General features: G+C 38.1%; 1 protein-coding gene and 1 non-coding gene across 2 annotated transcripts in view; one reads left to right on the forward strand and one right to left on the reverse strand.

The window, feature by feature from the left end:
• The window catches only part of LOC134658311 (uncharacterized), a 119,110-nt gene that overhangs the window by 88,682 nt on the left and 17,767 nt on the right, over positions 1–12,661 (forward strand). The window contains exons 4-6 of the mRNA XM_063513941.1: positions 7,593–7,689; positions 10,628–10,734; positions 11,689–11,793. Of these exons, the coding sequence (XP_063370011.1) occupies positions 7,593–7,689; positions 10,628–10,734; positions 11,689–11,793 (309 nt within the window). The remainder of the gene's footprint in view (positions 1–7,592; positions 7,690–10,627; positions 10,735–11,688; positions 11,794–12,661) is intronic.
• Trnar-acg (transfer RNA arginine (anticodon ACG)) lies at positions 9,316–9,388 on the reverse strand. Its single transcript has one exon. It is a non-coding gene; the product is annotated as a tRNA-Arg (tRNA).

A 12,661-nucleotide genomic window follows, 5' to 3' on the forward strand; every position in this document is an offset into this window, starting at 1 on the left:
AAAATTACGAACGTAAGTCCAAAGGGGGCCACTGATTAACAGTCCGCCGGACGGTATCGGCCTGTCAGTTAGAACAAAAAGTTGACAGTTCCGAAGAACTGACAGGCCAATACCGTCCGGCGGACTGTTAATCAGTGGGCCCCTTAACACACACCATCAAGTTTTTTAAACTTATTTTGGCATTAGCTAATAACGTGAAAGTTACTCGTTTTTCAACAAAGAATAAGTTTAGTCGAAATCTCATAAAGCATTAATGGAATTTTTTTCTTGAGGGATTTAATCCGTTGGCCGCCGGAAAATTTTATTTTAGCAGCTCTAACAAGCCTTTTACTTATCTTTATGTTTTATTAACTTACCATACTTATACTTATATATTATTCGTATTTATGAAACATAAAAATCTCTTTTGAGGCCATTCAACTTTCTCTCTCACATATTATTTGTTTCCCATTCAATATTTGTTTACTAACGATAGTAGAAAGGACCTACGATCTATTTTATTTTTTTATTATTTATATACTCAAGGTTTTTGAACGATTATACTATGAAATAGAAAGTAACTAAAGTCAATAAACTCCAGCACTTGAAATGTCTCGAATTAGCCCACGCAGACATATTTAAGAGTTCGCAAGAACTCACGATTAAGTAAAGATTTTCAGGCCACAAATAAAAGTTATTCTAGACTACTTATATCGAATTTAATGTCTACAAAGTCTTAACGTTGGCGGACTTAATGTCACTTGGCGCCATTTTTACATTTTTGTATTTCGTGCAATTAAGTTTAAATAAATAAATAAATAATGTAGTGTGACTAGTGTGCCCAGAAATTAAATATGTTTAAACAACTTTGCCGGTCCCATATGTCTGATGGCGACAGCACATACAGATATCTTAAATTGCTCCTGCCCGAGCAAATCTGAACTGTTTGCAAACTGAACTCAGAGGCTGATTATGTTTTAACAATTTGATATGTTTTTATTTTGATAACTGTTTTGATACGACCATTAATGTGAGTCATTTCATAAGGCATTTCTCTCGCACTTATTGGTGCGCAGGGATGCCTGATATAATCAGAATGACAGTGTCGCTCACAGACGTCTTTTTGTCATTCTGATTATATCAGGCATATTTTCTACTGCCTGCTTCAAGTGGCGATATCGTTTAATGAAAGAGGATAAGAGGCAATTATTTACGAAAAGACTATTTGAGATCACCAATGTGAGGTTTGACATCATGGGTGTTAATCGAATTCTGCTGATAACACTCACGACTCAAGGTCAGCGACACAAGACAGTCGCCACTTTTCTCGGTCCTGGGGGCCGATTTTTAAATATCGATCGCTCGATTTCGTCACTCGAAAATCGGTGGAAAACGGCGAAATACTGATTTTTGAAATACAAGCTATAGAAATTTGGAATCTAGTGGTATAGACCATTCGATTTCATTTCTATTAGTAGAATTTAAATGCCTAGCAGTGGAGATATTATTGAACGAAATACACGAACGGTCGAAATTCAAAAATCGGCCCCGAGTGCGTCGTCTCGCCAATTCTTGACTCGAAGTTCGCGTAGATCCGCCTCCACCATGTCGCACCAGCGATACATGTGTCCGATAGGACGTGTTTCTGCTGGGCGGTCTTCAATCTCACGGTTTCTTAGGACTGTCCAGCTTCCATCCGGTCTTTTTTTCTCTTCTTCCTTTCGGCCACTAGCAACATATTTTCTTCCTTCCGTATCAATACGACATGGAAACCACATCAAATTGTTAAAGCACAATCAGCCTCCCGCATGCATCGACCAATCAGGAGCCTGACGCACAAGCTACGTCATTTAATTGGATTCCGATAATGGATGCACTTTATTCATGACTAGGGTTTTATATTGATTTAATGGAGCACTCTACTGCCCACCACGCTTATCGGCCATAACAGCCATTGGTAATCTCCTTTAATTGTATACCGTATTTCCCGCAACTTGTTCCAAACTGTAACTGGTTTTTCACCGGCTTATGGTTTCTACAAAGGTCACCAGTATTGCGGCATTTGTTCTATCAATAGGATTCGTTGCTCCCACTTAACTGGCAATTATCTAAAATCGCATCCCATTTATTGCAGTCTTAAGAAGCCTTACGGCTCGGCCACGACATTACGCGACTGGCGACGGCGGCAGCGACAACAATAGTTGGAAACGAAGAGTCGCTCAATGGCGTGGTCAGTGGCGTGGCCGAGCCGGTAACTCGATTAACTATTAACCAGCAGTTTATGTGTGTTCATTATTGGAAGTGTTTTCATTCGCTATCAATTTAATTTAACTAAAATTCAACTAATATATTATTAGTATAACTATGAAAAAATGGAATAAGTGTTCCAATTTATCTATTCCACGCTTCATCTACATAAAAGTAATAAACTGATTCAGATTGGATTGGAGCGTAGGTGTTGTCAAAATTTCAATCAGATATATAATCTGTATTTATCATGTACCCACTTGTGCTATGTTAAGTGTTTATAAGTAACTTATTATACGAACAAACCTAAAACTAAACTATTCTCGTCCGGTCTAACCGAAACTTAAAAAAAAACAACGGGTTGCACTCAGGGAGTGCCGGCAGAAGTGAAAACTCAATGACTAATGCAAAATACACTACGTATAATTGAGGTTAACGCCATCTAGCGTTTGCGTTAATTACTGAAACCCCTAAGCACATCACTGTTAGTACTCAAGTTATATTAATACCAGTTAGAGCGAAACTCACTAGATGGCATTTAAATCAATAAATAAAAACTCAATGACATTACATGTAACAGTTTTTCATGTAATGTCATTGAGTTTTTCTTTATTGATTTAAATGCCATCTAACTGAGTAGCCATCTAAATCTTACGGTCACGTGATCGTCTTACGCTGTATCGAGTTTAACATTTTTTACCCACCTCAAAAAGTGCACAGAGCCGCTATTTTAGAAGTTTTCACTTCAAAAACTTTGACGTCGATTCTAATTTAACGATTGGTTATGCGTTTGAACCGGTTTTGATAATCCTCTTGGATGTTGGCGCGCATCTCACACATAAGTTTCACTTAACTCGTGGAGCGCCCTAACAAAACACGTGTGCTAGTAACTAGTATAGGAGTTCCATACTACGGTAATTCTGGGGCGCTCCAGGGGTTAATTTAGCAAAGTTTCACTTCATTTAGCAAAGTTTCACTTATTTTAGCATGCATCAACGTGAGCAATCTTCAGAATCGTAATATCAAAATAAGATCAAAACATAAACGTAACATGTTAAATCTGAATCGGCCCTCTAGTTCTCGATTTAATCCCCTAAAGAATCTTGTTGCAATACCTCATCACAAAGATAATTGAACGCCAGTGAGCTGTAACTCTATTTCGTGAAATTGTGTATCCTGTTACCAGGAAATTGGAATTCTGTTCCGTGGAAGTGTTCCCATTACCATCAATTACCGAGAGATTGGAATAAACGTTATCATATACTAATTACTATCGGAAATACGTTTCAGCGCAGCTTTAAGATAAAGCAAATAAACTGATGCTTAAATATTACTTATAGGCTTGAAAATTATGAATAAAGTAGATAAGTTTGATAAGTTGTTTACTTACGATTAATTTACTTAAAACCAGCCGGCGCCAAAACCAAAAGGCGCCCTCTAGCACCATTTTCTTCAGTTGGAAACTCTCAGCACGATTTTTAAGATTCCGTAGCCACATTCTTTGACAGGCATTTATATATAACTAGTTTCTTCCCGCGACTTCGTCTGATTGATAAAAACCAGTGGCGTAGCTAGGCGTGGGCGAAGTGGGCCGTCGCCCACGGCCTCGCGCCCCAAGAGGGGCCTCGCGCGAGGCCCCTTCGGACACAGTGAAAGAAAAGGGCCTCGCAGATGCGACTTCGCCCACGGCTAGATTTGTTCACGCTACGCCACTGATAAAAACTATTTTATGGCCTTCGCCAGGCCTCAAAATATCTCAATTTCGTCAATTGATAGGTTCAGCGGTTTAAATCGTGAAGAGGTAACAGACAGACAGACCTTTATAATATTAGTCACACATAGAGAAATATGGTCAGGATTAGTAGGGATTTTTATAAAAATATATTTTCAAACTGATATAATCCCTATTCAGGATATGAGTGTAGGCTGCTGTCACTCTTACAATACTTTCCTATGGCGTGGGACCGATGACGACCCAGAGCCTTATTCTGAGTTTTAAAACCTGTTATGGTTTTGTTATAGGATGTAAACTAGCAACGGTGAGGTTCCTACATCGTAAACGCTGAAGTGGTCGGCCTAAGAGGAGATGGACGCATTTCTTAACAGCACCCCTAGCACATGTTTATCGCGGCAGTATCGGGTAGGTAGTAATCGGGAGGTTTGGAAGTCTACGGCGCGGAGACGTCTTTATCTAGCAGTGGCAACATTTAGTTACTTGAAAATTGTACAATTACAATTCAGAAATGTGTTGTAAGTTGCAGTGCCCATACTGGGTTCATAGCCAATCGTTATTCTAATGTAGGTACATACTTTAATATAGGCTTTAAGAAAGATCTCGCGTTGATCGGTGCGCAAATCGCATAGGTGTCATGCTACCACTTATTGGTAGTAAGATGCCTGCGAATTATGTCGAAGTATTATCACAACAACATCAGCTTTTGAAATCAGAATACCACTCCCAGTTTGAATGAAGACACTGTTTGCTCGCAAAAGCTCCGGGAATCCGCTTCATTATTAATAGAATAATCCTTCCGGCCAAATTTAGCCTTCTCGCTACTTACACAAACAACTCACTTCTGCGGAAAGCGAAATTAAACTGGATTTCGAACAGGAGCGTAATTTAAAAGGTGGTGCGTAATGCCTACTGAGCGTTCGATTCAATCAAACCAGGCGGCTTAGCTAAGGCATAGAGAAATATAGTAAGACAAGAGTGCTCACTCCATACATCAGTTAAGACTATTAATTTCAGTGTCTACATCTAGCATCGAGTAGCGGAACTATCAGTACTGCTACTTGACGATAGATGTATCTCCGACCGGAAAGTCTTATCTCAACAGAATAAGACTTTCCGGTCGGTGCGACATCTATTGTCAAGTAGCAGTACTGATAGTTCCGCTACTTGATGCTAGATGCTAATAGTCTTTTTGGTACTAAAACTGATGTATGGAGTGAGCAATCTATGTAGTTTTTTCTCTATGGCCAAGGTGACGATCGCTTGCGCTTCGCCATCGAATCGCTTTGTGTTTCTCTATCACTCTTCCTTATTAGTGCGACAGTGACAGTAGCGTTTCGATCGCTATCTAGCGTAAGCGATTGGCAAGTTGGCTACGTGGCCTGTACCTACTTTAAAATGCAAGTATAGTTACGGGTAGTTTTCATTGGGCATTCCACAAAAAGGTCTACTTTGTTGGGGACGTGACAAGTATGGCAGCTACACTAAATCATACTTGAGGAGCACTAAAAATACTTCCATATTTATTTCTGTGCCTACGAAGAAATATGTTATTTTTGATTAATTTTCTCATTCCATCCATCTTTGTCACACTCGTTGTTAAACATAAGGTCGTCTCTTTCTCTTTCGGTGTGCGGGAGCTCGTCAGCATGTGCACATTTCTCGCTTGTCCAGCCACGACTAAAGGCAACTTGTCCAATTTGTCACAAGTTAAGCGCTTCAATTTTGGAACGCCTATAACCTATCTTTTTGAGTTATAAATCATTGCAGAAATCTGTATTAAATACCGTTGAATTTTAAAGCTGAGATACCAAACGTTGTCATGTCTTAAGTTCTTACGTACCTGACTCTTTTTTTAAATGCCCTACATGAAAAAATTCTAAACGGTTTGATTAATTATATTCTTGTCAAAAGTCCTCCAAAAACACAAAAACTTATCGTCTAGCCGCCCACAAACCAAAACCAATCCATTTAAAAATTATAAAAAAAATACAATGGAACGGATTTTAGGCTTGAGAATAAGTCTTAATATAATCCGTCATGAGCAAGAAAAAAGCCTCAGGTTGGGAAATTCTACGATTTATGACAATTTGCCTATTGTATACACTGTAAAGTAAAACTTATTGAAACAGAAGTCAAAGTCAAAGTCAAAATATACTTTATTCACGTAGGCCTAGCAACAAGCACTTATGAATCGTAACATACTTATAAATTATCTTAATCTATCTTATCATAATGTTATAAAATGCAATATAAATCACTAAGTACCCTATTTACTCGGTTAACTAATTTAATAATAACATCTCTGTGTTATACTAGTGCGCATGAGACCCAAAGTATCTCATTTCACATTACGACGCAAAGCGATATAAGCTCGTTTTTGTTTCAGGTTTGTTCGAATGAGAGATACGCCCTGTGAGAATAATTAAAATATTTCATGTGAAAGCTGCAGAGTGGGTGGTATGAAACGAAATGGCATTTATGCACGACTATTTCTGTATTAGGTTCACTTTTCACATACCAATTTTAATCTATTTTAAATACAGTACGATACCTATAATTGGTAGTGGCATAAATATTAAATATGATAGATATAGGTACTTATAACTCAATAAATACTTAATTTGACATACAATAAGAGCCGCCTAGATGTAAACGTAAGTTGGTTGACTAAAAATGTGTACCTACAAAAAATGTGTACACGGCATTATTGCCTAGGTGTTATTAAAGTGCGTATAGGTTTTTTGGTGTTTTATATTTTTGACTTTGACTGTACCTATTGTAGCTACCTACCTACCCGAATAAATATCTTTCGTATTTAACAAATCGCTAACAACAAAACAACTGCCACAATAATTTCAAACAAAGTTAATAATAGAATGGTAAAATATATTGTCCAAAAATGTTTCGGTCAATATTTGCCAAACATTTTATCCACTTATCGAAGTTTGTTTAGGCCTAATCTGTGTTCGCAATTGTAGCGGAGTTACGTATTAATTTTGTAACATTTAACGGAACATAATTTATTATATTAGGCAGGAATTGTACACACGTACAAAGCGGGGTTACAATTAATTCCGTACATTGACGTCAGTGATTGATAATCGATATTCTAATAGGTACGAGTATAGGTACTCTCTCAGTGTGTGACGTGTCTCTCATGTCTGTGTGTGTTGTATCCATGCTTTGGGTCTGAGGTGTACCTAAATGCAAACAATAAGGCATCTAAACATTTTGAAAATTGTCACTGATTTAAACTTTCACGAATTTTACACATTATTAAATTGTACAACGGGACTTAATCGCGTATCTAAGTTTTAAGATTTACCTCCGACGTTTCGACTTTCGAGGACGGCGTTGTCCCCGTGGTCTCGGAGAAGACTGGCTTAAGTTGGCATGTTGTTTTATGTCAACTTAAGCCAGTCTTCTTCGAGACCACGGGGACAACGCCGTCCTCGAAACGTCGGATGTAAATCTTAAAACTTGGATACGCGATTAAGTCCCGTTGTACAATTTAATAATGTTGAAAATTGTCATTGTCTAATCAAGCATTGAATACCAACCATTGGATGATCAGTCTTAATAAGTAGGTACTTCACCGATTGATTTAACTAATTGCGTACCGTTGTTGCAGGTTCAGATACCAGTACCCGTCAGTGCCCCGTGAGGCGTTCGGCCGAGTTGTCACCAAAGCGCCGCCGAACGTCGTCCGCACGCCCGACTACGATGAGGTCAGAGCGCCTACCGCGAACCACGTTCGACGTGTTGCCTCTCTGTCGCACTTGTAAATTCGTACGTAAGTGTGACAGGGAGGTAACACGTCGAACGTGGTTCGCGGTAGACCCTCAGTCACTTGTCTCCTGGGGCCCGATTCTCAAAAGCTTGTAATACAAGTGGAAGTCCCTTTCTGACAAAAGCTGTCAATAAGTGACATCCGCTTGTATTACAAGTTACAAGCTTTTGAGAAACGGGCCCCTGGAGATCGATTCTGATTTAACAATTTGATCTGGTTTTCATACAAGTTTGAGGATCGTCTTAACCCCTCGTAATGACCCTTTTCAATATAGCGTTGGCGAAGAGAGTATTAAAATTTGATTAGCAATTGATTGTGTGAGTTTACACTCTTAAGGTGACAGTCCATTTCCAACCGCAGCTGCACTACTGTTCATTTTATTATGGAAATTAACAGTAACAGCGACGCGTTCAGTACCAGTAGTGCAGCTGCAGTCAGAAATAGAATGTTACCCTTAGGTCTACATAATTACCTTCTCGTATATTTTATATTTGAAAACATTTAGGCTGTCTATTGTTTCCGTTGAACAAAAGTAAAACTCGCTTGAAACTAAATACTTTTTAAACCTTAATTTAGTTACAAATAACTTTTAGTGACACTAGCTTACAACTTATTATAGATCGATTTCTATCTGTGTTGAGTAAGCACTTTAAGCTCATTTTGTACTTGTACAAAGTGTGTGACAAATTTTAATCGAATATCGCCTACACGCCCGAATACCTAATTAATCCTTAAATAGAACGTGCACTTATCGAATAACGAATTAGTGTTCAATATAATTTCTGTCGAACAAAGGGCTCAAGTATTCGCGTTTGTAGTCTATTAGATTCCTTTAGCTGCGTGGGCGCCCCTTGTGCGATTAATTTATCGGCGAAGTTTATCGACATATGGTGCTACTTTACCGCACTATATAATGAACATTGATTTATTTATCTATATCGAAAATTTAAAGAGTCATAATGTACTGTAAAACGTTGTACGATACATGTGCGAATAGGTAATTCGCAACTCGTGTCGATTTAAAATACGACCGAAGGGAGTGCTTTAATGTATCGCCACTAGTTGCGAATTTCCTATTTTTCGCACTTGTATCGTAAATGTACCATTAACGGCTTACAAACTATCAGATAACAAATGTTACCCCTGTTATAGTCAACATATTCCTATTTTATTCAAAAATATTCATATTTTAGTCAAATAAGTTTACGAAAAAAAAACGGAATATTAAGCTTTTCAGCCCATGTTTTTAGAGTTGGTTCGATCTTAAACTTTATTAAATGAACCCTACAATGAGCATAACCCAACATATCGGTACACGGCGGGAAGAAGTTGATAACTCGAGATATTTTATTGAAGAAATTTGAACTTAAAATTAAATTGCATAAGGTTCAAATTTCTTCCATTTTTTCCCGCGAGTTATCAACTTCTTCCCGCAGTGTACGGATATATTATCCTATCCCGTTTTATTTTTCAATACCAATACCACCAATACCTACTTAAAATAATAATTTAATGTAAATATATTTTATGTGAGTAAAAAAAATAAAAACAAAAAGTTTATTTGCGACCTTGCCAGGATTCGAACCTGGAATCTTCTGATCCGTAGTCAGACGCGTTATCCGTTGCGCCACAAGGCCGGTTGGAAACTAGATCGAAAACGTGGGTTAGGTTCGCAAGTAGACTTCATAACCGCTTTATACTTTCATTTACTTTTATCTATTATAACATTTAACTCTTATCTTATTAACAAAATTACATGATGATAATTATTATATTATCAAATATGCGAGTATATATTTGGAATACGCATTTTTGTTACAGTTTATATCTTACGTACAGGTTATCTTTATATTCCATCCATTCAGCAAACAGTTTAAAAATAAACTGTAACCAGCCATGCATGTGCAAAGCAGAAACGCAGAAACGCAGAAACGACATTAAAATAAACCAAGCTTTCATTCAAAAGATAAAAACGATTTGAATTTCGCTTCAAAGCGGTCTTTGGCAGAACAAATTGCTACATAAACTTAATAAAAAAAAACGCGACACGAACAGCTTTCGAAGTTGTCTTTGAAGCGATTTCTTTGTTTCACTCGTTCCGAGTTTCCGAACGCGCTTTGGCTATTTATACGCCCTTTGTTCACGCCATTTTGAGTAATTGATTTACTTTTGTTTTATAAATCGGGTTTATTATTTGTATTGTTTTAAATCTCATTCTTTTCATAATACTTATAATTTGGTACAATATAAAATACTGGCTTCAGTTTTAGGAGTCCGTAGTCAAAAGAGAAAACCGGAAAGTTTCGTCATTTGGGTACCTATGGGGATTTTATTTACACTCAGGAGCATGGAAAACGGGTAACTTCGTAGTATAGTAAGTAGTTTTTTTGGCGAGATTCTGGTTTTATCCTGCATGGTTGTTGTCAACTACTAAAAATATTTAAAAAAAATCGTCTCACTTCTAGGATTGGCATTTTTTTAAATTGTTAATTTAATCATACATCTATCTAATTTATTAATACCTTTAAACGAGCAATTCTTGTATATTTATTTATTTATATATGTATATATTTCGGGGATCCCGGAAACGGCTCTAACGATTTCGATGAAATTTGGTATATGGGGGTTTTCGGGGGCGAAAAATCGATCTAACTAGGTCTTATCTCTGGGAAAACGCTAATTTTTGAGATTTTATATGTTTTCCGAGCAAAGCTCGGTCTCCCAGATATTCGTTTTTGAAACAAGAAGTAGAAAAGCAAGAAGACGTATCCACTATAATATTTTTACTCTGGTTAGAAACATAAAGTAACAAAAAAGCCTAAATCGGGATCTGCAATAGTTTTCATTCTTCATACTTATCTATTATTTATTTTCAGATGTTCGGGATGCTCAACGTGCCACACACCTCAGGGAAGATCCTGCGGTACCCGGGCCCGTCGCGGCCCCGGGGACCCACATTCATGGTACCACCGCAGAGAGATAGGTAAGAAGTTACCTTAGTAGGTATACCTTAACCTAAAAAAACCTCAGGAAAGATCCTTTGCTATCCCGGCCCATCGTGGCCCCGGGGCCCATCATGGTACAGTCGCCATCAGATATATCTGAGCGGCTAAGGCGCTCACAAATATCTGAACACGCCTCTATTGTCGGGGCGTTAGAGTGCGTGTTCAGATATTGTGAAAACCTTCGCCGCGCCGCTCCCATATATCTGATGACTGTACCACCGCAGAGAGATAGGGAAAAAGTCTTAAGATAGACGAAGACCGCTTCTCCATTCAACCGTAGTCCTCATTTTCCTTCCTGGATATTGACATTATCTATATTTTTATTAGCATTTTTAATACTTTTGTGTGAACCGACTTTCGTGACCTTACAAAGTTCTGTATAAAAGAAATAGTTTATTTCGTGTCAAAATAAAACTTAACCTACAAATACATCTTACTCTAATACATTCTAACACCAAAATGGATGCCATTCAGCATTTGCCGATGACTAAGATACTTAAGGCGCGGTGTATAGTAAAATGCGCTATTTTGAGACGATATTTACAGACTTTTACAAGGATTTCATGCATTATTTTCTAGTATGTATAACTTCAGTCTTTGAACTACTTGTTTGCTTGTCAGAAACATGAAGGCTTATAATTTTCTCGATAGACTTTTCAATTGAAAACATGCTTAACATTGTTTTTATATCCTTATTTTAGAAGTACTACGAAGAAAATGAATGTGAAACTTACTTCATTCGATAGCTTTTAAGTAAATGTACATTTTGCCATGACCATTTATTTATAGACATGAATCTGGTTTTTAGGGCAACCAGTGGCACTAATTTTCAGGGCAACCAGTGGCGCCGGTTTTCAGGGCAACCAGTGGCGCTGGTTTTCAGGGCAACAGTAAGAGATCCTATGACAACCTAATTTTCGATCTGATGGCAGGTTCGAGGCCCTGAAGAAGCTGATCAGACAAGAGCACGTGCGCGAGCTGCAGAGGAAATACGAGACGGAACAGAAACAGAGGGAGCTGGCTACGGGGCGCAGCAGGTAACCACTAGGATGAGCTTGTAGAAAAGTAGACTCCCTCTACTTAGCCAATAGAGAGTACGAGGAGAGGCTGAAATATTACGTAGCGGCCTCTTCTCTTCTTCTCCCTCGCGTTATCCCGGCATTTTGCCACGGCTCATGGGAGCCTGGGGTCCGGTTGACAACTAATCCCAAGAATTGACGTAGGCTCTAGTTTTTATGAAAGCGACTGCCATCTGACCTTCCAAAACTAGGCCTTATTGGGATTAGTCCGGATTCCTCACGATGTTTTCCTTCACCGAAAAGCAACTGGTAAATATCCAATGATATTTCGTACATAAGTTCCAAAAAACTCATTGGTACGAGCCGGGGTTTGAACCCGCGATCTCCGGATTGAAAATCGCACGCTCCTACCGCTAGGCCACCAGCGCTTCCGCCGCGCGCCGCCATTACTAACGATTAATAATAATAATAATTGCGGCGGCATCCTAGGTTAGGTTTTTTATAATGTGTTTATATGTATTTTTTATTGTTTTGTAAGTGTTTTTATATTTTACTTTTATATCCATATTATAAATAACCTAATCTGAGAAATTAAATGAATAAAGGAATAATAATTAACATTTACTTTAATACTCTCTTTCATTTTTTTTCTAAGGCCGCGAACTTTTCAGTCGCCCCTCGTACAGTCACCAGCAAAAATATATGACTGTGGGCAGCCGTGCAAAAATATCTGATGCTCCATTGGAGGCATAAGTATATGACGACACTACCTCGGTAAAAATATGTGATGCTTTGTGGCCGGCAAAAACATCGTTACTCTGTATCCGCATAAATATCGGATCGGATCGCTTAAAAATATTTGATTACTCATAAAAATCAAAATTAT

The sequence above is a fragment of the Cydia amplana genome, chromosome 22 (assembly GCF_948474715.1).
Source record: "Cydia amplana chromosome 22, ilCydAmpl1.1, whole genome shotgun sequence".
Lineage (NCBI taxonomy): Eukaryota > Metazoa > Arthropoda > Insecta > Lepidoptera > Tortricidae > Cydia > Cydia amplana.